Source organism: Pecten maximus, chromosome 11, assembly GCF_902652985.1.
Source record: "Pecten maximus chromosome 11, xPecMax1.1, whole genome shotgun sequence".
NCBI lineage: Eukaryota > Metazoa > Mollusca > Bivalvia > Pectinida > Pectinidae > Pecten > Pecten maximus.
Genome location: NC_047025.1, coordinates 22,050,356 through 22,078,086, shown reverse-complemented (window position 1 = coordinate 22,078,086; position 27,731 = coordinate 22,050,356). Strand labels below are relative to the sequence as shown.

Genomic DNA, 27,731 nt, shown 5'->3' with positions numbered 1-27,731 from the left:
TTTCAACAAAACGTAAATTTATAAAGCTTCAGTAGTACAGAAGTAGTTTGATCTAAAATGCTTGTTTGATATCGATTGGATTAGAGTGTGTGCCTTTTGTCTAGGTTGGCAGTATGTAAGTGGTCAACTAGATTCACAATAGAACACAGGAGATGAAATAAATTATCGCGCACAACTTAAGTAATTTTATAGTGTATACTTTGAAATAGAATTTATTAATCAAAATAACTAAGATACATTATCAACAAACTCTTCCCTTGACTGAACACAAAAAGTGAACACAGCTCGTAAACGTCAAATAATAACATCTTCAGTCGTAATAAAATATACGAGGATATGTCTTTTCTTGATTAAACGTCAGGAAAGAAAAAATAAAGCAACATTTTTAAAAGTGATATGTTGGAATAAATAACTTAAAACACATGCAAATGTGAATGGAATGCTATCTTTTCAATTTGACTAGTTATATCAGCAGCATGCGCCTGAATGACCCTGAAGAATCCCAGTCAGCAGAAGGATTGTATTGCACAGGGACACTCCACCTAGCAAGATGGCCTATGGCTGACAAGACTGACCGGAAAGCCCGATCGAGACAAATGCACTGGTCAATAGTAGGATTCTGGAGGCTTATCATTGGCCATATGACTAATTATGGCCCTTCAGGTCCTGCGTCTATGATGAGTATTTGGCGTTTTAGAATATAAATTATATGGCACACAACAGCTTAACCATCTTGCATCTTGTAAAAGCAAAAATATATTCTAGATCACATTTTAACTATTTTATGAGATGAACACGAATATCGGTATGGACAGCTCCATATCATCAGTCTAGCCCTCACCTCGAGTGAACGTCGCGACAGTGGAGTCGTCCGTCCTCCAGTAACGTAATTTGAAAATTGCGCATCACAAAGGTTTGTTTATATATATATATTTAATTTGCAATAAATAAAAAAAAAACAAATAAAAGATCATAACAAAAGAGTATTCATCTCTTAAGTAATGCTGGTCTAGGAATAAAATTAAAAGTTAAAAATAAAATTTCTCAGAAAACAATGGTAAAAGGTAAATTAAATAATGCTATCACAGATTATCTCAAAAGGAAAATATATTTGTTACCCAAACCGCTAGGTAAAATTTCTAAGTAATAAAAAATTGAAAATATTAGTCCCAAACCCTACAATCGTCAGAGCAAGACTGATCCAGTTATTGATATGCAAATTCAGTGACGCAAGCAATATATGCGTAACTTCATGAACACGAATGATTATGTTATACTGACCGTGTGATGCGCAGTTTTCTAAGAAAACAAAGCTGAAGCCTTCACCAATCACCAAAACCCGGCAACCACCACCAATATGCAAACTAGATTGTTTATTGCCATTTTATATGTAAATCTCTAAAGCTATATGCTAGTATGTATTTATATATATATATATGATAATATAAGTATCTACATCATTTATCAACAATATAAACATGATATTACAACATAAATTATTTTATATCATATGCGTAGATGAAATTCTGAAAATAAAAGTGAAAAGATACCCTTTATATGTAAAATCGGAATGATTTTGTTAATAGTCTTTTTTTCTCATTATCCCGTCACAAACTATTCAACGTAAACACGTAGGTTCCATTAAGGGATAGTAGCATAAGGTAATGTAATAATTACATGCTTTATGCATTGTTTTCTAAATTTCAAATAATTAGCGATAAATCATTGCAGTCTGTTAGTACCAAACTGTAAATTTAAAAACATTAATTTTCGCTTAATTATGCGAAATATTCCCTTAATGGAACCCTAAATACATATGTGCACAACAAACACATCAGCATGCCAAACCGCCAACCGTTGTACCACAACATTGTTAGTGTCACAATTTACACACAGCGATTCCACTAAGTTTCCCTGGATCAAACAAACCACGTGACATAAAACCACTCCAGCAGCCAATCACCAGTTGGGTTTTCCAGAACACGATTAGTAAATGGTAATGTCTATTATTTGTTTCTTTTTTCAAATATTATTCCAATAAAACCGTAAGGTTAGGTTTTATAGGATTTATAAAGAAGTTCTCAGAAATACACTCATAAGTTTGTACAGGTACTTGTTTTTTTATTTTTCGTTTAAAGAATATGCAATTACAAATTTTAGACAAGTATAAACACTATTTCAATTATCCGAGCTTCTGATGTAGTATTAAGTCACGTGCTTATATATACATTATTGCACAAGGTACAGGCATTACTGTGGAAATGTAGCTTGTTATAGGCTGGTATTTACACAAACTGGGAATGTAAATCGAAGGCCGTTCTAATGTCGCATCATTTGCATATTGTAACAATTAACTATACATGCTATAAAACAATACAAATGTTATGTACAGATAATATAAACATTAATGAAATTTACGACACCTTCCTCTCACATCCAAAGCGAGATTCTATCATATATAACATTCAATAATAATTATAATATAAACATGAAATATATGTATTCTTCCTGAACAGATTATCCTGACATGACTTTATCACTAACGAAACACAATAGGTGAATTTGATTGGTTCAAATTATTGCAACATAAATAATCTACATAAAAAATAAGGTTTTTGCGCAAGAACAACGAATTATATATCAATTATTCAAAACCGAGATTCTGCGTGTTAATTAATATTCTCTCCAGCCAATCACGTTGTCATGTTTTCCGTTTATCCTAGCTTCCAAACTAGCACTTATCCTTCACGGTATCAGCATTACACACAACAATTAGCAATCAAAAATATATCTCATTTACATCTTTTACCGCGACATTGTCTTCAAATTGCGTTCTTCAGATCTACATTACATATATGTAGGTATATTCGTATAATATTTCATTGACGTAGAAGTCATATTTTAACTTAGTGACTAGAAATCACATTTGATTATATTTTCCTATATTTCCTTTCGTTTTTGGCACCCTAACACATAGGGCATCCATTGAAAGTGCTTTGCACATGTATAATATCTGTTTAAATATTTTCGGCAAACGAACCATCAAATGTGTATATACTTAGAAAGTATACTGGAAAAAAACATCTGTACATAAAAAAAACAGGAAAAAATGTAACGCATATAAATTCACAAAAATAACAACGACACAAAAATGTCTTACTATCGAGCGCTAAAACAACAATAAAATTTAAACAAATATTACATAAAAAGTTATAAGTCATGGAATGATGATATGTACAACTAGTTATCTGAAATAAAATAACTCGAAATATGAAGCTTCTCAATTTCAGATCAAAGAGATAAGCAAGGCACTTATAGATGCTTCCTAAAAGTTCTACTAACGAATGTTAAAAACTACAATTCTAAATTCTACCGGCTCAGTCTACATACATTGCCACTCTTGTACTCAACCTTGACACAAAATGCCTGTTAATTCATTGGAAACAATCGTCCTGAGAAGGTATATCTGTACTTTTTAAAAATATATTTTTCATCTAAACATCCAAGGCACCATTCCGTATCAAATACGTGTACTCATTAAATAATTTAAGACAAAATATAATATCGCTTCGTTTAACAATTACTGAATTTGCATTGTTGTTTGTGTTAAAAAACATTTCGGAAGGCTGATACATTTGGACCAAGTTTGTGAGACATGGCAAGATATTGACTCGCTTGAGCTGTTTGGCTAGTGGAATATCATACGATTCCAAATAGAATGGTATCTTTTCTCATCACAGTATAAACACATTCATACATAATATATATTTACATATTCACACACACCCACACGACAATGTCATATTCAACCTCACTCTAATCACGAGATGACACAAAAAATGAATATGCTTGAAACATCTAAAATCATCCATGTCTTCATGTAATGTCCGAATGCACTGGCTATCACACGAGAAACAGGTCAATAACACAGTTTCCAATGGTTTGTTTATTTAGTTGAATTATTGCACGTTCAGCTTCATTACGTGTCATAAATGTCACAACAGCCTCCCCGCTAGGTCTGCCGTCTGGTAGGGCCTGAAGTTGTATGCTTTCAGGAGTTACCTGCAATCAACATGAAGGTGAATTGATTATACTGTAAATACATACATAAAGTGAAACACGTGAATGTATTGTTTTAAAATCTATAGCATTTCATTATCTTATGTTATGAGATTTTGAATTCCTATTAAAGACAAAAACAACAATACAAATGAACATAGGAAATGACAATCAAAGAAAGCTATCTTATCATAAAATCGTGCATGTTCGTATGTAAATTAAGTAAAATAAAAATGTCCTCTGCATTCGTTTAATTGCATATTAATATTTTATAATGGCATATATTAGAAGACTAGCATATATTATACGTAACTAGTAAACTAAATACTAGGTACTCCATATCATCTTCATGAATAATACAGCACAGCTTTGAAGAATATGCTAAACGCTAGCAATATGATTATACTGAATGTATTTTCATGAAGACACTATGAAATGTGGCTGTATGATAAATATCAATATACACTTATTCAATATGACTATACATAGCTTAGTGATTACATAGATATTCATATGTAGTAGTTAAGTGTATTAAAAGTGTCTTTGAAATATTACTTGCAACTTGAATGCTGCCTTCAATTACTTAATACGTAATTTCATTTTAATATGTGATTTTTAATAATAAATCAACTGATTCTAAATAAAGATATTACAGCGAAATACCGGTGTTATTCTCAACGGCAAAACGCTTTAATTGCGTCTAAACTTCTAATATTTCAAAGACACTTAGCAAAGCTTGAAAAAAATGTAGACATTTTGAGGACGAAAAGCCTGTGAGTGGTTGTAGCGCAGTTGTGTTTAGTAATGAGTGAGTACCGAGTAAAAAAGATAGAAAAAAAGTCCACAGAAGGTTAACAGAAAACAGTGTTATGGAAACTTGTCTAACTAGAAGCAGTGTAAAATAGCCAATAAACACACAAAACACATACAAGATGTCGGTCATTACTCTCCTATGTTTGGGACGGTCCTGTTGAAATACTGACTTACAAAAATTGCTTAAGTTTTTTTCTCAAACATAAAAATGTTCAATTCATCGAGATCAAATTTTATTTTAATTTCAAATTTTCTTAATTTTTCAATAACATTTTGTTTTAAATTTCGAAATCGAAAATGATTGTTGACCGGGAGGAGAACTATGACATACCTCTGGAAAGCCATTGAAGAAGGTCATTAAATCTTGCATGGAGGTGTTAAAAGGGAGGCCTCGCAAGACGACAGGACAAGGCCCTGTGTGTGAAACTATAGTCTGTGGAGAGATAGGAGGACTAGGGTACCAGTAAATTATTGGCGGGTAATACGCCGGCCGTGGTGGCATTGGTGTCATTGTCGCTGGTGGAAAGGCCGCCGGAAAGGGCTGTGGCAAGTGAGCATATGGCAGCGTAGGTGTCGTTAGTGCAGATAACGCCGATGTCGGAATCATGGTTGGGGCAGGATCTGAAAATGTATTATTTCTTCATCAATAAAAATTTGGCAGCATAAACCATATACGGTAAAACACGCTTGAATTAAATACATCGGAATAGTCGAATGTTTCGTTCGGTCCCGATTTCCCCCTTCTTTATCTGTAGTAAATTAAACACTGATGATTAGAACACTGTTGGATCGAATACTGTGGCCGTGTCGAATATATTTTGTGGTCCGTCCCTTCTAAACTATACGAAAATTTCCATTTGTATACTTTTGAGACATGTCAAAATCGTTATACTACATGTGTATATATATCCAGTTATAACTATATCAAGAACTGAACTCATCTTTTCAAAGGTTTCCACAGATATGCAATTCATTCAATCGAGAATATTTTTTTTACAATTCTTTAAAAGAATAATGTAGGTAGTACTTACGTAAGGCTGGCGATATAAGCTGACGTTGAACGAGCTGGGTGTGTGGTTGTTGGGGTATGGCGGCCTGTTGAATAGCTGGTGGAAAACTACTGATACCACTAGTAAGTACCAGATTCATGTCTTCACCAGAGCACTGAATCACGTCAATAACTCTCTTCTTCTGACCAAAAATCATCGCCTTTTTGTATCTGTTCAGCGTTGTCAGCTGCGCAGCCTCCTCAGAGTCCATCTGAATGAAGGCTTCTCCAGAAGGTTCGCCCTGGAATAGAAGTATATAGGTCAGACGGTGTATTCTTGTTCTGTGTGTATTATTGTATGAATGAAAACAAGTAAATAGTACATTTAAAGAACGCCTAAATAATAGATAGAACTGCGCCATACAACTAATGTACTTCTATGACTTGTCAGTGAAGCTAAGATGATCAAAGTTCAAACATATAAGTAAAACCATGAGGGGAGTCGGGGGGAAAAACACAAGCTTACGTTTTATTAATATACTGATAATGATGATACTTACTTGTGCAGTATAAACCATATGGACTCCCTGGTAGACGATAAACTGTGAAAATTCTCCCAGAAAATTCAAAATATCTGTCACTTGGGCAACACTTGGCAGATTGCGCAGACGCACACAATCTCTCTTTGTGCCACTCGTGATGAGATTCTGTGGAATGTAAGGCAGCGCCGCCTGCTGAGGAATTTGTGCAATCAGAGGAGGTAACTGCGTCTCAAGGGGTTCTGGATTGCGGGGGTCCATGCTGCGGTTCAGAACCTGGATATCGACATGGAAACATTGTTATGTCATTATTTACTGTGTTTGAACAATATAACAGTGTTGTAGGTCAAACTAAGCTAATTACATCTAAACAATGGTTAAATTGCACGAGAGTTCTCTACTTTAACTTTTCTTTTATTTGGATTTAAACATGTCAATAACGATCTAAGCTTAAACTGTGTAGGAGTTCTCTATCTTAATACTATTCAATTTACCCCTTAAGAACGATCCATATAAAATATGTGTTAGTAATATCTGTACAATGAAATATGATTTCTTAAAAAAAAACATCAACATTTACACCTTCATATTCACGCACGATTAAATATCGTGATATGTTATACCAGAGGCAACAAAGATGCATAATCCTCGGGCATTTTCTTCTCTTAATTGTATGCGATGAATGAGAGTCGAGACAACATAAAACTGCCAGAGAGCTGACACCAATGCAACTGATTTACGAGACCCATACTCCTTAATCATAAACAACCTGTGTGGCTGTCACTACCGTGATGGGATATGCAAATCTTTATACAATGAAGCTGTTGATATGCGGCACTTAATAAAGTAAAATATTAAGGATTAGAAGAATTGTTACTAACTTATCCACTACGACGGCTTTTCTCGACAACACGTATATAAATCAATACGGTTAGACTCGTACAAATTTTAACATTACTTATTAATCCAACCATAGTAGTAGTATTTCTTGTATTTCCGGTGTCACATAAAATTGCTTCGTACTGAATATATCACCGATAAATTGCAAATGATGTAAATTATTTATGAACTTTACAACTACATGAACTCCAGCTCTCCACTGAATAATATAACATGAATTATGACATTTCATAATAAATGTATAAGCTTGTAGGTAAGATATTACTGTATCATATACGACTCTGTTATAAGATAGTATTTATAGAAATATAAACGTTCATTGTAAATGCCTTCATTTCTATTTCAACTCCTATTTCTGATATTAATAGAATATAATTAAAAGAAAATAAAGTTGGAACTATATTTAGATGTAACCGAGACTTGTGTAGACATTCACCTTGTTAGTGTTATATGCATGCAAGTAGAATACCATAACACACTGGTGTTAGCTAGGGATCTCTGCCGTTAGTTCAGCTCCATCCCATAATAATCCGGACCCAAATGTCGTCTTTTGCACAAAAGCTTAAACTCTATCCGATCACGCTTTTTCACACCCCCAACATACATTACGAGTTTCAAAAACACCCCAGACAATAAAAGCGAAGAGCAAATGACAATACAATTATAACATTTGAATAATAATCTTAACTAAATTAAATTTCAATATCAATATAATACTGAACCGAGTCAAAAGAAAACTAAAACTCAGTTTGGTAATACGGGTTCTTTGTCAAATCATTTCTTCTATCATGAATGTTTGTTTCCCTCAAATATTCCCTCATATACCCGCCCTTTTAGCATGACAATTGTTTCCTCTTTGTTTTTGTTGTCATGGAAACCCGCCCCCTTATGTTTGACGTTAGAGGTAGTACCTGCTGTACTTCAGCCGTCGTGCTTTTAAATAGTTCTATGTAGCGAGTTCCCATTATCTCTCTGTGCTTTTTAAGGGCATTGCAAGCCTCGTCTTCGGAGGCCAGGAGTACAAAGGCATCTCCAGTGGATCTTCCATCCGGGTAGTGAACGAACAGGATTCCTTCCTCGCCATCCAAAACTGTGCACGGGTTGGGTTCTCTTGCAAAGAATTCTAGCTGTAAGCGCAAAGACATATAATAGCAACAGCGGTCGATGATTTAACGTAACTCTGTACCATCATGCAGTAAGAAGCACTCCAATGACCCGATACCGTTGTATTTTTTCTGTCGTAAGTCTATATGGAGATATCTCAAAATGAACTGTCATATTTTTCGAACGTCGACGTTTTTTTATTAATTTTATTTTCAATTTCAAAAACAGCAATATTCTTGTAAACAATTTTGTCTGATATAATATCAGATATTTTCGGAATATGTACAATATGTCGAGATTTATATCATAACAACTGAACGGGAATGGATAACAAGCAGTGGAATCTCATTGTTGCGGACACTTGATATTACGGAAATCACTGTATATATGGACTAAAGGAATCTCACTTCCGATGTTCACGGACAGAATACAAATCTAGACTCAAGATTACTCTACAATTCTGTAACAATAATATAAATATACCGTTTGCTACTTTACTAACTGTAATGAGTGTTAATTAAAGCCTAATCATAATTAATATGAACCTGTAAAACTGTACTACTTTGTGAGAACAAAACATACCTATAACATGTGTGTGAAAGGTCTATACTACTTATACAAATCGTCAAATCACATTTAAAGTACATTAACAATTGTTAATAGTTATCTATCATCAAAATTTGAATTACTTTACATAATTATGATAACTGAATATAAATGATGTCATTGGTTACAATTGACTGTGCTTATTTGACATGTAAACACATAAACTAACTATTGATATTAGGACGTTAGACCATTCACCTGTCACCATTGTTATCACCAAGGTGATGTACGTGACCACGTGACTATATAAAGTGAGTTGTATTGTGCTTTACTACTGTGATCATAATCACACTACACACTTGCTTCTCTATCAGTTGACTTATCAGTTCATTTTGAGATACTCTTGAAAGGGTAAGATACATGAAATGAAAGATAATTATGAGAGTGACCTATTTACCCACAATATTACAATAAGTATATAATCACCATCCCCACGCCTAGGTGGAGAATTCCATATATTATACTGAGCCAGCAACCTTGTCGCCCCGCACCTTTGTAAAACTTGCAATATACCGTTGGACCAGTCACTAACACCAAATTTTCCGACTCCACATTTTGGCACCAACCCGTCCAAACCCTACCCCTTCCACACTCAGAAACCCTAACCATGACCTTCTGTATTGCTTACTTACCTTCATAGCACATTAATGCATAGCTTAGGAACTATGCCTTCAAACTGAAAAAACGCAGCAAGTTGATTTGTTTATGTTAACATTTCGTTGTTTATCACACTAGAACTACCATCCCCAAATACCAAAAACAGAAAACACTCTTTGCAACAAAAAGAATATCATCCCAACTCTCAACACCAGTCAGACAGGAATATTCTACCTTGACGAAATAAGGTTTATAAATTTGCCTTCATCTAAGTTCTTTTAAATATAATTGGTTCTGTCTGACCGTTGTTTACAAGCGAACGGGATGGACATATCATCACAATATAATAAAATATTTATTTAACGATAACAATTAAAAGTGCATGATATATTTTAATTATTGTTGTCCATGCATAGATTTTAATGTTAGGTCCCATTACCAATGTACCGGTCGACCTACCACTTGCTGTGAAGTTGATGTGAACGGAAGTCCGCGCATGCGTATGATGACTTGTCCACCACGAGAAAGGAATGCTTGCGCCTCAGTATTACTTCCTAAATACGAAAAGATCAAAACATAAGTAATAGATTCACAATTCAAATATTCATTTCAGCTTCTTATCTTTCTTCTATCTTTACTGATTAATGACAACGATGTATTATGTTAATTTGATGGAATTATATACCCAATTCAATCTCCTTACCTGACGCATTTAAGTACAAATGTAATAGCTAACAAACTTATCATTGATTCTACATATGATACTAAAAGGGACATTAAAATAGTCGTTTGAATTGATATCTTCACACTATATTCTGATATACAGCGGTAGGAAATATTAATATCTAGGCTGAATATTAATGAACTAACCTCCTGCTACGTCCACGAAGTCCTTGCCTGACGCCTTGTACACCTCGATGTATCGCTGTCCTATATGGTGTTTGTGTCTTTTCAAGGCTAGGTCTCTGTGTTCTCCATCCTGGAATCTGACTAGGGCTTCTCCATTCCTTCTGCCCTGGGGGCTGAGACAAAGGGCCACACCTCCCCTAATAAAAAGTGATGACCAGTGTTAATGCTGTGTTGCAAAGTACTTATTTGGGTTTGTATACTGCGTACAAGAAATCGTCAAAAAATCTACCATGTCGGCAATTATCTGGAACATGGCCTTCGTGATGAAGGGGGAATATCAAATAGGCTATAGAGTGGATGGTAAATAGCTAACAGTGAAAAAATCAAGGTATACGTTTTATAAATTAGATTGAATAATTTTCATATGCACTTCTAAAAACATGAGGAAATGAGCAACTAATGTATATACAGACTGTATATATATAATGCGCGAGTTTGACTTAATGGCTTTAACACAGTATATTTATGGTTTAAATAACTTACTTGGCTATATTGAGTCCTTTGAAGAACCGTGCAATATCTTGGTCTGATGACTGCCATGGCAAACCACGTGCTCGTACAACAGAATTGTCGTCAACAATATCAGACTTAGAGCTGAAAAATGACAAAAAGTAATGAATGAAGCACTTAAATTATGACATGGTACCTTATTTTCCATTGGTCTTACCCTAATTAAGGTATATAGAAATAAAGCAAACAGTATTCAATTACGTTGGAGAATTCCAAAGCGTCGCCGCCATATCAAATCGGATATAATTTATATTCTCTGCCTCGATAATTATCAATAGCCACAGTTTAATTTATTTCAACAATATAACAAGGACGCAAAATTATCTAACATTATAACGAGAGGAGATTTCTTTGAAGGGGAATTGTGAATGCATTCTTCAATACCTACACATAAGTGTCATAACTCATAGATGCACTATCATGATAGCTAAATGTAGTTATGATTTAGACGGCTAAAATAGTCACGGTTATTGGTCCAGCACAGTGGTAACATCTGGTCAGAACGAGATGTCGCCATCATTCCATATGAGTCACGAGTACGCCCTCGTCAGAAAGCGGATAAAACTATATACGATGTATTGACCGGATAGCTAGTACATGCATTAAATGCACGATATCAATAAAACTCGTGCCCAACAAAGGGTAACCTCTTGCTTGAAGGGCTTTCGTCACTAGCCTTGGAACAATATTACTGTTCCTTCACTTCAGCTTGTGTAAACTGAAGTTATTAATTATTTTCTTTACCAAGCATGCAACAGATTCTCACTTCAAAATTGACACACGTTACCGTAGATTCATTTCTTCTTATGATAAAACGTGTTAATGTAAATTGTTATCATGATAAAACATGTCACTGTATTAGTCGACTCACCAAATCCCTGGTTCCAGTCTCTCATTAATTATGTCCGGGTCCACAAATGAATGACCTGCAAATGTCAATCAATAGCTGTAAGTGCATCAGTAATGATATTTACATGCATTATTTGGTTTAGTGTTATTTGTAGAATCATGACGAATCTGATCGGAATACATTACAAACAGGAGCCTATTGTTGATATCCAGCACGGTAACCTACAGAGATACAACCCGTAAGCCTCTCCTAACGCAACAGTCCTCTAATGCAAAAATATTTTAATACCGCAACATAATTACAGGCCAAAATAAATTAATAAATGGATAGTTAGAAGAATAATATATGTATTATGTGTCAAGATGATAATGAAACAATAATATACATGTAATATGAAGTAGAATATTCTCTTTAATCAAGGCATTGGAACCTAAAATATAGATCACATTCAGCATCCGATTTTCACTGATGATGGGATGATGTAGTACTTACAAACATGTGCTGAACAATTCTTTATTATTTACAATTGACTTATATAACAAGCAATAATAACACGAAACAAAATCCCAACACTTCCATATGTAAACTACGAAATTAAGGCCACAATGAAAATAGGCACCATAGAAGTTCCGAATTTCCAATGCGTTAAATTGTTAGCTATTTCATTATACTTTAACTCTGGTGGATATTTTAATATAAAACAGTAACATTTATAACTAAAGTCCAACTGTAACGCGAAAACACAGAAGAAATCGTACTTATTTATGAAATCTTAATCAGCAATTGTTTTTAAGTGTAACTTAAAATCTTAAAATGGTTTTAGTATTTTAATGACAGCATATGTGGAAGAAACAATACTAAGTTTTTCGAAACAAAATAAAACTAAATAGGTCATAGTTTAGAGAATCAAAACAAGAAACAACATGTACTAGGTTTATGTTCCGGACCGGTGCTGGGTTCACAGATAAGGCTTAACACCTTCCGTTATCGTCCAACTAGTTACAATATTCTTTTGTTTCAGACAGCTAAGCAATGATGCAAGACAGCGTATCTGTCGACACTTCATAAAGAAAATTCAAAAACATCAGAGGGAACCGTTATTAGACCTTCTAATCAATATATCAAATCGAAACAGGCCATCACGTTATCAATAACTGCAGCTGATTTTACACCGACATTTCATATCTGTACCGCCACCTGAGTACTGCCATTGTCTACAGTATATCATCTGTACAGACGTACCACAATACAGGAATGTCTGTCACCGACAAACAATGTCTGTGGACAATGGCTGACCTGACCATACCTATGGGACTAGTGTCTTCTAGATCGGTGAGGATTACCTTCTACGGCATAGTGATAAGTATCAGCGATGGCTAATGATTTCTGAACAGTATTTAAATGTTTCTCGAGCAGTGGGATTCATATCGCGTGTTAAATAATGTGTTAAATGAACACATTTCAGTACACGACTTGTTACAACTCAACAGAAGATCTCAAGAGTTGATAAGTGATTCTGTTAGTGTGTGATCATTGAAATGATTTAGTTTTTTAAAACATTCACAACAAAACTAGTTTATTGGACAAAAATGCGAATTCGGATAGACTTCTAACATGTCTTAATGAAGAAAAATATTATTTCAACATGTATGGACGAGGAAAAATATGATTTTTAACTTGTCTGAGGGAAAATAGAATTTAGAGTGTCTGAATAAAAAGAAATAGAATATAGACTATCTAAACAAAGAAAAAGAAAATTTAAACTGACATGAATAAAACAAAAATAAATTAAGCATCTCTGAAAGAAAATGGAATGTCGCAGTGACTCGGTATAAACTCTATTTGTATCAGATATCAAGTCATAATTTCAACTGAAGCGCACTTATTTGGAATTAAGGTGTGTATGACAAAACAAATGCTTCACCAAGTATGGGTCGTGAGTTAATTCATTCCAATCATTTATGTAAACTTGATGGGACCTTTCTTACTGCTCTACTGTGTAGTCCGTAAACCCCTGATCTGTCAGAAACCTACAAAGCATGAGCTAAAGAGAATGCCTATGTACCAGATAATCCCGAGAAATGATCCTACCGTTGTTGTGACAGGTGATTTTACTCTGTGTTTATATAATTTAGTTCCAGGATAATTCCAGTATACTAAACGGACCTGTAATTCTTTTAATCGGATGTATGTACCTGTAAAACGCGTACTGCTTAAGGGTTTGTATAAATATACAACACAACTCCATTTCTAAATATTATTCTTTCATTTACATTCGTATCTTTAATTAAGTTTCATTTTCCAGATAATCGCACAACAAAACTTTACCACATGAATTGCATTCGTGTCACGTGTGAGGATTAAGAAATGATGGAATACCATTGTGTCGGTGCCTTCAGCATACTAGTTTTATCAAGGGATAATATATTAAAGAAAAAAAACCCTGAATGAGAGTAGACACAAAAGAAGCAGTTCCTCCTGTGTGACCGACATGATAGGTACATACTGTAAGTATAGTACTATTACAGTACAATATAGTATAATAGTACTTACCATCATTGATGAGTCGTTGCACTATGCAGGCCATTTCCTGAACCTGACGGACACCATATTCCACAGAATGATCTTCTTGTAATCCTAAATCTAAGGCAGTGGGTCAAGGATAGTAACGGTTGTTGAAATGATGTATTTTATAGAAAATGAAAACATTAGAATCGAGTAATCCTCCACAGACCGAGACTAAATCGTTCTGGCTGTTGATCAGAAAATTATACAAAGAGATGTTGGTCTTTCTTTTCGATGAAAACAATATAAGGACGGCAAATATCACATCTGGAGTTTACCATATGTGTTTAGATTTGACACAAAGCTATATGGCTTCATCAAGAAGCATTTCACCAATAACGAGCATCCTTGATAAAGCTATTGTGCAAAAACTAGTAAGGGAATGGTGTCTTTATCACTGTCCATCTGATCATATTACGACGAAACAAAATTGTAAACTGAGGACGGATTCAGAGTTTATAAGGGAAAGGTTGTCAAAAATATCAGATTCCGTAACTGCATCAAGCCAAGGACATCACATACAGTAATAGGAGGAAACGCTTCGCACAAGTGTGAAGCGTTGCTTGTCAAAGGCTACATGATGCAAAGTGATGATGACATAGATAAACCACACCAGCTTGATACTTGTGATAAGAATTTTTGAACTCTTGGAAATCATAATGGCTCTGACCCGGATCGAAAATGATATGTAATATGCTAATAATATTAGGCATTAGCCTTATTTGGAGCTTTAGTACTACCAATCCGGCTGTTTAACAAGACGTGATAAACGCTGTCTCATTTCCTCTGACCTAGTTAGTCTCAATTTTCAAACGTATTCAGCTGATACGATCTGGGAGACGTACATAAACTGAAAATCTTGGAGAAAGGAAACTTTTTCATCACCATCAACTATCTTGCTCCATCACAAGTGACATAATCCGCGTCTGAAGGGTGGGCTTACTTTCACATTGTGGTGGTCCGTATGTAAATCTTACATGCATGGTTATAATGCAAGTTACGTAAAGCTGTGGAAAATCGGATGACTTTACTTCAAGGCAGCAGGAGCTGTGTTAATAAATTAATTCAAGTGTTTTTGTTTTGTTTTAATTTTACTAAGAAGCCAAATTCTATTTGAAATAACTACAACTTATCACAGCTGATCTTCTGCAACATTGTGAAGAACGTTATTTTGGTTTAGATTTCAAACACGATCAAATGATTATGATTCTGTCTGTGAATATGTTTATAAACTCCCATAAATAATAGGGGCGTTGACAAGCATGTCCTAGTTAGCTTGTTTTATATCACGAAAGATCAATTCACAAAGCATGAGACCCGTTTATCACTTAGGAGTCTTTTGTTTTGTCGACGAATTCATCCATACATATTAAATATTTGAAGCAGTGTGATGAATGCAGAATGCAAACGAATTTTAATGAGTGATGTGAGACAATTACATGACAGTCGTATCTAAATTTAAACGTGTGTTCAACCTCTTTTACTCGAGCACTGCACACTTCTGAGTCTCTATACATCTAAATAAAACAAAAATATATCAGATCATCAACATGAGCTAAATCCTGACCCGCAAAGACACAAAACGGGAATATGAAAAATGAGCAACCTTTTATTTTTGCATTTCAACCTCAAAATGATCAGAAAGGACTTCACACTGTGGTAATGCAACATATTGTATTAGGCAGATTATCAGAATTCCGGGGAAAAATATAGTATATGTCTGAAATATGTGTGTTTAGAATGATATGGTATAGGTCTCAAGCAAATTTTAAAGGTGAAGTAATTTGTGTCACTGGAGTCGAATGTGGACACAGACTGTTTGGAGGCCACATGGCGCAGCGCCCCCTAGCTAGGTGTGATGGTTAATTACCCTGTGTATATATGACCTACCGTTTTGTCTCGGAGGCACGAGATAACGGGAAATGTCTATCTACGTCATCATAAAGTCATTAGTTATCACAGTCAATCTAAAGCACAGTGAAACGTTAGTATTTGTTACACGCCGGATAACCATCACTGTCCACCGTGTAGGGGCCTGTTTCGAGGACGTTTGCTACACTTTGTCAATGTCTATACACAACATCTTATCACATCCATGTGTAGAATAAGCTTCACTGGTCAGCAATGCCCAATGATCACCTGGTCAGTGGCCATACTAGGTGACAAATGCATTGTGACTCAAACAATACAAACACGTTTGGATCGGCCTGTGAAGTCATTGGTGTGATCATTGTGGGCAGGAAGAGGTCAGGTCTGATGAAAATGAATTTGACGCTTGGAAAATGGGTAATCGAACATACTTCTTGGTGATATAATGCGCGTTAGGGTATATTGGAGTCATGAGGTGGAACAGAGAAGAAACTGTAGCGGAATGCAACAACTGACCAAATATATACAAACAGTGCGGGGAGAAGGATTGCATATATAAATCCTGTTTCCTAATTTCCATTCAATTATTTAGATTCAATAAAGTATACTTAGTATTTGAAATAAAAACAGACCACCTTTACAGTCCCCGTAACGACTGTCCCACCTTTCTGTTGTGCTCAGTAGGTTTGGAACAAATATAGACTGTCATTGATGTTGACATGCTAGACCAGCTAGTCTACCGGATTTATGTTGTTCGCTAATTTCTAACTGAATAACAGCATCATATAGTTTGCATTATCTTAGATGAGTTATCTTTACAGTAACATGAACACAAACGTTGCAAATGGTGCAAAAAACGAGACTAAAAGTAATCCTTCCTGTATTGTAAGTTAACTGGCAGTGGACATATTAGGGGGCGTATCCATCCCATTTATAACATGAAGAGGCGGATGACTCCACAGATTGCTCGCATCTTCAGAAAACATCACACAGAAATATACCTAGGTTCGGTTTTTTTTCATTTTCTACATGAAAGGATTCTCTTCCGCAATTAATGTCATAAAATGAATTCTTACTTCTGTCCAATGTTAGCAAATTGTGCTGCTAGCTGTATTAAACTTTCTATAAAATATATACAATTACATTAATCTTTAAAAACCGACGACATTCTTTACGACCAATAAACGTTGTATCAGCGAATGTTATGCTAATCTGTTTGTGCGAGGCCCGTATTTGGGGCATTAATGTCGAGTTGGTGTACCTTTAACAGAGGATGATATCTAACCAACACTGCCCCATTGTCATCGTGCGGACCTCGTTATATAACGCTGTCCAATTATGCTCGCATATCCTCCCCATCAAATCAAAACGTATCTCCGCAAATTCACATCTCTCTCGCTACTCTGTCCTCCTTCAAACAACTTCCAGCATTATAATATTCTTTTTAACTCTTTTTGGTAATGGCTAAAGCCTAATATGATATTTTGGATGATAGCTCGTTTTTATTGAATCTAATACACTATACATATACTCCTGATGAGTATCTTTCTAGTTTTCTCTCCCTTTCAATCCTCTACAACCCTAAAGGCGTTTTGTATGTATGTTAGCTTTAACTACCTATTGTTGTCATAAGACATTTTCCCGAGATGAGAGATATTTTGTCTAGAGCTCGTTTGAAGCCTTACTATGCGCACATTGTTCCCTTCCTCCCTGTATATTTTTAGACAAATAAGGACAAGTGTGTTTGTTGATGTTCAGTGTATCACAACGCCCCGGGATAAATCTTTGGATGTGTCCAGAGATCCCTACAGCTAGTCACATCACGGTGAAATTTCTGGCTTATATTGACAGGTGAAAGAAACAAACTTGATCTCCACTCCATATATCTTACAGTCAGCGCTGTTACCTGTCCGTAAAATCAATCAGGCTATTATCGATCTTTATCGATATGTGCCCTCTAGGCTCTTACGATATCCCGTAAAACGTATGCCACGAGCCCTTATCTGACAGTTAATCCACAATGTAGATACAGGTAAGAAAATATTTCCATCTCGGCGTTAAACTCTGACATTGAACATAAATTAAACTTCTACCTTGAACAGATTCACATCTCAAGGGGTTAAAATTAATCATAAGAATATGTGTAATTTAAATTTTAAATTAATTATATAGATTGTATCATCGCCAATCATAAACTTCTAAACGTTCAAGTGCAAGAAATGGTTGATCTGACTTATTTTCATATTTTTCTTTGAGCCATTCATACTGAACACCCTGTGGTTGATGAGAGAAGTAGGGCAGATCGTTACAAATTACCCCGAAGTTGACGTTTGACTTGGTATCTACCCGTTTGTACGTGTGAACGACAGGGACAGAAACCTGTAGCACTGTTCCATGTGAATGAACACATTAGGGAGACATTCGATCGTATCGCTAAAAGTGAAAATACTTCGGAATGTCCTACTACCGTATTGGAGTCATTTATACGGGCTTGTGTGTTATACACTAACAGATACACTATAAAACAGTTTTAATTCAAAGCATTTGAACAAATACCGAAATAGAAAACACAGAGTATTTCGCTTTAACTATATCGGTATCACCCAGACTCTACACGCGTTCTAAAGTTAGAATGTTTAACGTCAACTGATTATTTCCATTGTATGGAGTAAAGAGTACAGCAAGTGCGCTATCTAATTAAAAGAACACGGCTTATTTTAGTCAGCTGTACAAGTAAATCTATTCTTATGTTTAGCACATACTAATGGTGTTTATTTAGGTAGAATAATATCATCGGAATCTTGAGTTTTTCAGGGGTGCTTTGTATTTAAAGCTTTTAATTCGAATTTAAACTTCTCAATCAAATTAGCTCTCAAAGATATAAATAATTATACTTTGTAAGACTAAGGTCTGAAATTAGTATATTTATAAATGATAATTAAACTTTCTCAGTGTGAAATTGTGGACAATGAAATTCGTAGACATGACCTCCAAAATTGTCATCAAATTGTTTACGTTGAATGATTCGAAAAGACTTAAATTGCGTCTTGCGAATTCATAAAACAAAGTTAGACGAGGAACTCCCTTGAAAGCTAAGGGTTGTTCCTTGCGTACATGTATGAAGGGTGACTTTTCCACAGGAAGTCTAGTCCGAGAGATATCGACTACAAGTCGACAGGAATTAAAGAGAAGAAAGCAACAAGTTAGCGGTAGTTACTATTTGTACAGTTAACGCACCATTACACATTCCAATGGAATTCAGATTGTATGCGTGGATGTGTTAATTGAAAATAGATATATACACTTGTATTTACAATTGTACATTATAACGCCTTCTGTATGCTAGTCATTTTTAGCCCCAGGTCGGGAAATGCGCCGTGGCAAAAGTCCCCGAATTCTGTCCCATCCATCACTGTCCACAGGAAACATCGCCTCGGGCCTTTACACATAAACTGGTGTGTCGCTCGTACTACTTGTTCGGGCGGCAACAAAATATCGTGCAGGTTATCAAGCAGTCTGGATGTTTAATGCTCCGTTCAACACGAGGAAAACAACACAGGATGTTATTTTATATATTCTTAACCCATTAGAAACGTAATGACTTGTATTTTCTTTATGTTTGGTCTCAAAATTAAAACATTGCTACGAGGAAATGATATTGTAATGGTTGATATTGTATAACTTTATAATAAATACAAACTGTTAATATATAACGATAAAAACCGCTTCCACTTCCCAGTTAAGCTTGGCATGCTTACAACACTGCATGTTCTACACCAGACAAACGTCGTGTTTACATGGTGACACCACGAACTGGGGGGACTTTTGTCGAGGAAGCGGGATAGTGTCGCACTGTCATTCACCCAATAAACTAAAAACTTCACTTGAATTTCGTGGTAATGTTAGGTCTCAACGTTCGGGCTCTTTTCCGAAATATTTTCTAGAACAGATGGTAGAAGCCAAAACACCTGTCAGGTGTACTAATTAATAAAACTTCGACCTGTGTCGCCAGGTACTTCACTATTTCTTCTTTGAAGCGATTTCATTTTCACTGTTTACAAGTTGAGAGGCAATAGAGAACTATCCTGGTGGCGACTAACGTCAGGAATACACAACAATGGATTCACCGACCAGTGCTTCTGTCGTGTTGTTATGGATGTGCGACACCACTGAACCATTTCAGTCCAGATTTTATAAAAAGGGCCATTCGTCTACTCGTCTACAGCTAATATCCATAAAAAGGAACATCCATAGCTCTCTTAAAATAGTGACAACATGACAGTAAAGATTAATTAAAGACCTCTCAAGCTCTTACTTTGACTTTGTTAATTGCATTTTCGCAACAGTAAACACTGCGTTAAAATGTAAATATTTGGTAGATGACTCGCAGTATTTTAAATATGAAGCGGTCTTTTTAATTAGTCGTGCTGAGTGTATGTTCCTTCAATGTTTCTGTTATTTGTTCATATCTCTATTTTTGAGGAACTGTAGACATGACACTTGTATAAACAAACCATATGGATATAAAGTAAAATTGTATTAAAATACAGATTCGGGTTGTTTTTGATCTAGCAGACGATTATCACGCGAAGCCTTACAAACCCAGTAACACTTCTATCCCGAAGGAATTACATACACAGTGAGGTATCGAACATGTGTCGGCATAAGAGGTTTCCAATAACACAACACTCGAGTACGACTATAGGGGGACAGATCCGCAATAGAGATGTCTATAGGGTCGGGAAAGGGAGGGGGGAGTGTCGGACTGGACAGACAGCCGAGTAACGTCACGTAATGAAGATTTACGTATATGGTAATGACCAGAAGTCCCTAGCACCTGGGTACATGACCCCACACTTTGGGGTACATCTACCCGACCGATAACTCTAGGCTTAAAGCTTGACACCCAAAGAATGTCACTAGCTATGTAAACCAACCCTCAGAGCTACGGCTGAATGTTATGAAAACCAGTTTGTATGTGGGCTATTTAAAATTTTAACCTTCCAAATTAAAAATGTCTGTACACAATCTGTGAAACACTGTTCAGTAAGGGCATATCGTGGCGGTGATGTGTCTCTTTGTCCCTTCCCTTACGCTTTTTGTTATTCGCTTCCATTTACCGACGTCCCGTGCGATTATATACAGTAACATCAAGTTCTAAGTTCATTAGAAAGTCTCAATTTATAATCTACAGTTTAAACATGTCAGGAACGTAGTCGACAGCCCCTATGGCAATTTGAAGGAACCATTTTTCATTTATTTTGTCTCTTTTGATAGTTAATCCTCCCTGAACAAACACTGTGATAAGTATATATTCTCCGACAAAACTTTAAAATACACTCGCTTTCAATTAGGTAAGACGTAATCCTGTTTCCGTTTCATTGTACCTAGTTTGTTATTATTCCGCATTTTTTATTACTCATTTATAATGAGAGAATCATGCATGTATAATAGACTTATTCAGTAAACGACTGATATTTGACATTTATTTCTGAGTAGATCATGATATTGTAAGTCCTAGCCGTCCATTTAAAATCATCTTAAGTTTGATATCATTAAAATTTACGGTGTATTTCTTCTTAATAATTTCACATTTACTTTGATAATTGTTTTAATTTCGTATTAACTTATGCTGTGTTTTGGGGATTCATTTTTTTCTTATAGATTGCCCGGATGTTATCCAAACATACATATCCTATTATTAAGATTACAGGTAAAACGAAATAAAAAAGTTCGACTTGAAACTTACACCTGCATTTAAGGTATCAACTACTCCACGTATTATACAATGCAATTCAATGTCATTTGTTCAGAAGCCTTTCTGATCAATGAGCTCACGAGCTCACGCGCTGAGTAGGGGATAAAGTACACATCGCAACAATGCTATTTAACGAGGGTATTACCAAAAAGTTTTTTATGATTTAGCTGTTCCACGTTATAAATATGACACAGGATGTCCTCCTCTGTCACAATTAGTTGATTATGCTTTACACTTCAGTGTAAAGTTATGTGACGTCACAGTTTTTGACAGAAGCAGACGACACCTATCTAAATTTTAAATTTGTGTTCGTCTATAGAAGAGGCAACAGGGAAACAAAAGTATCCTGACTAGAAAATGTTTCTGTCAGTCATAACAAACTTGTTTAAGACATTTCCAAGTAACACCCAGTATTATCAGCCGTCAATGTTATCAGAGTTTGATCGTGTCTTCCACAATTGGACTGGTGTGTTTTCGGGGTAGGTTTCTCATTGACAAAAGGTTTCCATTACTTCGTCCTGAATTAAAACATTCCTAGTGAGTTTATTTCGACCCGTGGAGCTTTCGTGTGATCCGTGTATTACATAGGAATGGAGGTTATTTCACTGCGGTTTGCCAAATGATATTACAAAATTCTTGTTTCTATTTTAGGCCATATCTACTCGGTGCATATATAAATATTAACTGATGTTTTATATGTGGCGTTATCGTGTATAATTGGTGATAATTAATAAGACAGGGTCTGGGTATTGTTTTCGTCATCATATCAATAATAGATACAGGTAAAAAAAGCATCAACACTTTCGGTCAAGGTCATCCGGAGGTCAACAGATGGACGTTACTGACAGCTGGCTCACCACAGTGAGATCAGAAAAGTAAGACGAGTTTAACACAGTATATAAATAAATACTTACCGAACCAGGTATTCCAATAGACACACTAATATCAGGTAAAAAGGATACAATCTATCATAGATTTGATGTTGTGTATATTGTCCGTTTTGTAAAACTTCCTGAACTGTTTCCTCAGATCAAAGAATTTGTTAAAGTAGCTGGGTATGGAAACATTTTTATTACTGGCCTCTGGATGAAGACACTGACGTAGATGTGACTGGCCATCAGTCAATAGGCAAAACGATTTGCCACCGTTCTCGGGGTGTACTCCTTTTGCTGAGAGAAATCTTTCGAACTATAATACAAAAAGAAAATAACAAAATATAATGAAAGTATATTTAATATTTGAATGGAAGTAGTGGCAGTTGATACGGTCAAAAGGATATACAGTATATGTATTTTATGGGAGGATAGCCCCCCCCCCCCCCCCCCAATCACTTCCATCCCCGCCTTCCCCCTTCTATGGAAGGACCCCCTTCCCGAACGCCCTCTTCCGAAAGCCTTTGTGGGGGTTATAAGATTAACACATACAGCCCGTGTCTAGCAGTAATTGAGATATCTCGTGTATAATGTATACTTTTAAAATGTCACCAGAAGCCGTCATCCATGCCCTACCCTAGCCAGCGTTTGTTAGTGTTAAATTCACGCTATGTGGCCCCTGGGTAATTATTTTCGTTCAATAAACACTTTAAACTATGAGAACATTGCCAGTCTTTAACTTCGCTGTGTTGTTTACCTGAATTGCATTCATTCACTTATAAAATCAGTGTCTAGGTCGGGTTAAAAATGTAGGAAGATTCGCAAGTGAACAAGTGCATTCTTCGGGATCTAGGTCATTAAATTTGTTGGCATAGCATTTTTGTTTTTAAAATTATTGTTGATCAAACTGAAAAACAGGTATGTCTGCGTGACCACCATATTGTGTGGTTCTCATCGCATGTAATTAAAGTGTGAGAAGTAACACCCGTCCGTAGTCAGATGTTCCGATAAGGCACTGTCCACAAACGCTCTCCTTCACCTCTATTTGTGTGTAAAACATTGATATGGTCTGGGAGTTATAAGGGATAATCTTATCCCTATCCGATGGACATTCTGGGCCGTGTGAGCTGGCCACTGGACGGGGATAGAAACAGGGTTTGATTTGCGACCGTTACATCACCGTCACGTCTATACTGCGATTTTATCTTATCCATTTTGTTTAAAATCCTCGCCAGTATTTTTCATTTATTCGTGGTCTATCCTAACCTGTGGAGACACCTGTTCGTGTGTCAGGTGATTAGATAATAGGACCGTCTGTTAAGTCCCTGACCGTTATAATCTCTGTATAACAATGGTGGTCGGACAGGTTACACATGGGTTCTCATCGTACGAGAGGACTGACATTTTACAGGAAACGTAAACAAATCACGATCACATGACCCTCCTCACACCAGTAAAAAACAAAAGGTAAAAAAAGTAAACGCCTAACAAAAACAGTAGTAAATATAACTGTAAGCACGTGCATGGAACTGTATTTTCTAATTTCTTCAAACCTGCTACAGGCTTAAGTTACGATATGCGGAAAATTTGAAGTTACCTGTCGGAAAATCGATACTACTGATGCAACAGGTTGCGAAGTGGTAGCGTGAATTGTATTATATGTTATATTAATATTACACAGGCCTGTTTCCATGTCTATATACCGCGAACACGTGGACAGTTGATGTAACAGCTGTTTACAGACCGCTAAGCATGGTCAACTTAATGTCCAACATATTACCATTTAAAATCTAGTTTCACAGTTTAAAACATTTGTTTTAATATCGGACTGGATACCAGTTTACAACGTCGTTTTCAAAAAGTATATATTGAATTAAATTTAGTGTCTTATATATGAGGAACACTTAAAAGTGAAATGTGGTGTCGTGTTTCAAGTAAACAAGCCAAAATCCAAATATCACCAATCGATCCAAATTACATATACATTTCTATATTGGCTAGAAAAGGAGTAAAATTAATGTAACCAAAGATATTTGTATGAATCATAAACAGTCCGTATCATATATAGTAGGACAGAAAGTGGGCGTGTCCTTGATAAACCTCCTGTGACACATATTACAGTGAATTTAATGCAGGTAATTCCTCCTCGGCCACAATATTTATTTTCACGGTGTATTGATCAAATGGCTCTTGTGTATCTGGGCGACACGCGCTACTGCTCAGTGTTGAAGAAGTTTTCTAACATACATTGGGGCTAGTTATAAATGTGGACATGAGATGCTCCACCTTGGTCCAGTAATACAGTCTAGTGTACTTCGTTCGCCAGCATTCAGCAAACCACATCTTACCTCTTACTTCACATTAAAAATATCAGGGAAAAGAAATTTTAAACGTTTAGAATATACATTCAATCAACTTTCCAACTCCTGTGTAGTCCGTTTTATTAGGGCATTCGGCTTTGAAGTTTGTAAATGACATATGGTAGATTTACGGTTGGTTTTGTTGGAAGGGGAGAGTGGAATAAGGATGCAACGTGTTGAGTTCACATAATGTCTTACCTCATCGAGGACGTGTTCGAGGGGCTGAGAATTCTTTATGACATCCTCATCTAATCCTGTCTCGAGTTTACATTCTTCAGTAAGGACGGTTTCTGAGAGTTCTGTTGGCTGTGGTCGGACATACTGGTGTTGTACGGCGACGACCTGTTAATAAATATACGTGACCATTATACAGGTATGAATCCTGTGATATATAATATAAAAACGTATACAGAAGCATTTATGATGCTCTGTGTATATATACAGTAGCCTGACATTAACGCTGGGGCCAAGCTATCTGACAGGCATGAAATTAATTACAGGTTGTAAAAGTTTCCAAAGTTTTTAATCAGTATGGAGATATGTGGATATTTATGCGAACGAATACACGTGCTTGATTACAAACATTTGGTGGAGTTACACCCCTCCCCAAACAGGTGTAAATACACAGGTGTAAAGCTGTCAACATACTGCTGTGTGTTTACGCTGCAAGAACAACGTGGCAGGAGTAAGTTTAACACTACCATACGTGCACATTTAAAACAAGAATACAAGCAGCTTAAGTTAGCGATACGAGTCCCTATTGGGGAGAAACGTGTTATCAAAAACTAGATACTACTGTCACCGTGTAGGGCCGGATGAGGGTGTTTATAAATAGCTACACACTACTTCAGATGTTCTCTCAAGTTTTATAAAATATTATTCACAGGTAACATACCTTACAGTTGGTCACATCGAAAAGAAGAGATACGAATACGACTATCTGTTGCTCGTCCACTCCTAGATCTTCTCCGTTCTTTCCTGCCGTCACACAGAAACATATGAGAAGGTGAGAGGCAGCCATGCTGGTTTAGTGTAGTGTCACAGTGAGGCACACATCCACACCGGTGTACGATCCTCACCTGTATAACTAACTCTAATGCAAACGAAATGTTTTGTCACTCGACCCAACCAGCTGTGACGACAGCGCGCTCTTTTTTATCCCTGAGCAATCTTATTGGCCAGACAGAGGTTCGCCCTAACGTGGCAGTAAGGGACTCCCTGCGCACGCACAGTTCCGAAAAGAGATAACACTAGAATAGGTAAAGTTTCCTGAATAAGCTGTTACGGTGTTAAATTGTTCACAATAGTAGTGCTAATCAATGAAGAAGATCATTTAAATACAAAACGTCCCGGTAAAGACAAACCCGAGTGGGTTTTAAACATTCTTCTGTAAGGCCGCGGCGAGAAGAAGTGTCAACACACCTCACAAGTATAATGGACTTCGGTGTGTCTGTTATTCACAGTGCAAATTTTTGATCCGATAAAAAATGCTTAAATCAGACAAGACAACAGTAGCGAGTTAGTCGAGGTATGTTGAGTACTACAGTAAGTATGTTGACACGGATACCACACAGACATATATATCCAGGATCGCACTAGTGTTCCACAGGACAATAACAAAGTTATGAGCTCCAAATTACATATCCTTTACTTATATACAGCTCGTAATCGCTTCAGTAGAGAACTCTATCCCCGGGATATTCACACCTGACAATCCACAAAAAATCTGTTCCCCGTGGGTGCTGGACTGTCTTTTGTAGCCGTCTTTAGTTCTATAGTCTTACGGTACCGCCCTCTAGCGGCTGTCCCTCCGAGCACGAGTCCCCCGGGTCTGTTATGGCACTTGACACAGTTGTATACATGTTCATATCGCCAGAATATGCATGATTTTACGTGTAGCGAGCCCTACAATACAGATTACAGACGATTTCAGACGATAATAGCTCAAATTATACCTATTATTCAAATTATCTCATTTTGGCGAGTAATTGTACACCATGATGTAGAAAGAACAGTTATGCGTGTGTGTACCGTTATCCCGCATATGTTCCTTCCAATATCATCGGAACACACGTGTTTATAGCCAATAAACGGTTACTACAATTAATAACCAGATTTATAATGAAACTCCCCGACAATTATGGACGGGGCATGTGTTGAGGGTTAACAAAGACAGCGATATGACACTGGGTGTCAATACCGTCAATCGCCGGTAATACTGGACCAGTCAACTAGTGCTAATTGCCGGGGCTCAAGATTTACTCGATTCCCATCGGTAATTGGTGACAATTAAGTTGTCATTAAATTAATTCAAAATTTTAGCCCCTCATCTTGTCTCTGTGTCAGGCTCCATTAGAATGGATGCGGATTGCTAACCGAGAAATTAACTACAATTTTACCAGAAAAGAAAACGACAAAATGTCAGAAAGCGT

The 27,731-nt window shown here is 36.2% G+C and overlaps 1 protein-coding gene across 2 annotated transcripts; it reads right to left on the bottom strand.

Moving 5' to 3' along the window:
* Positions 1-181: 181 nt before the first annotated feature.
* LOC117338646 (RNA-binding protein fusilli-like) lies at positions 182-26,731 on the bottom strand. 2 transcript variants are annotated; one of them, XM_033900004.1, is made up of 13 exons: positions 26,195-26,731; positions 25,498-25,641; positions 23,030-23,255; positions 14,429-14,518; positions 11,897-11,951; positions 10,999-11,109; positions 10,477-10,652; positions 10,066-10,160; positions 8,211-8,426; positions 6,421-6,675; positions 5,904-6,162; positions 5,204-5,493; positions 182-4,062 (listed from the first exon to the last, which is right to left on the bottom strand). In XM_033900004.1, the coding sequence occupies exons 1-13, from the start codon at positions 26,318-26,320 to the stop codon at positions 3,904-3,906; spliced, it is 2,202 nt and encodes a 733-aa protein (XP_033755895.1). In that variant the 5' UTR covers positions 26,321-26,731; the 3' UTR covers positions 182-3,903. The 2 variants fall into 2 exon arrangements, with proteins under 2 accessions (XP_033755895.1, XP_033755897.1); XM_033900006.1 differs by having other exon boundaries at positions 3,949-4,062; positions 5,334-5,493.
* Between the last annotated feature and the right edge of the window lie 1,000 nt (positions 26,732-27,731).

Excerpts from the sequence above, each read along its gene's own strand:
- LOC117338646 (XM_033900004.1), bottom strand. The coding sequence starts at position 26,320 with ATGGCTGCCTCTCACCTTCTCATATGTTTCTGTGTGACGGCAGGAAAG. Across the intron at positions 11,952-14,428 it reads GCAACGACTCATCAATGATG|GTCATTCATTTGTGGACCCG; the intron begins GTAAGTACTATT and ends TGACATTTGCAG. Across the intron at positions 6,163-6,420 it reads ATATGGTTTATACTGCACAA|GGCGAACCTTCTGGAGAAGC; the intron begins GTAAGTATCATC and ends CTTCTATTCCAG.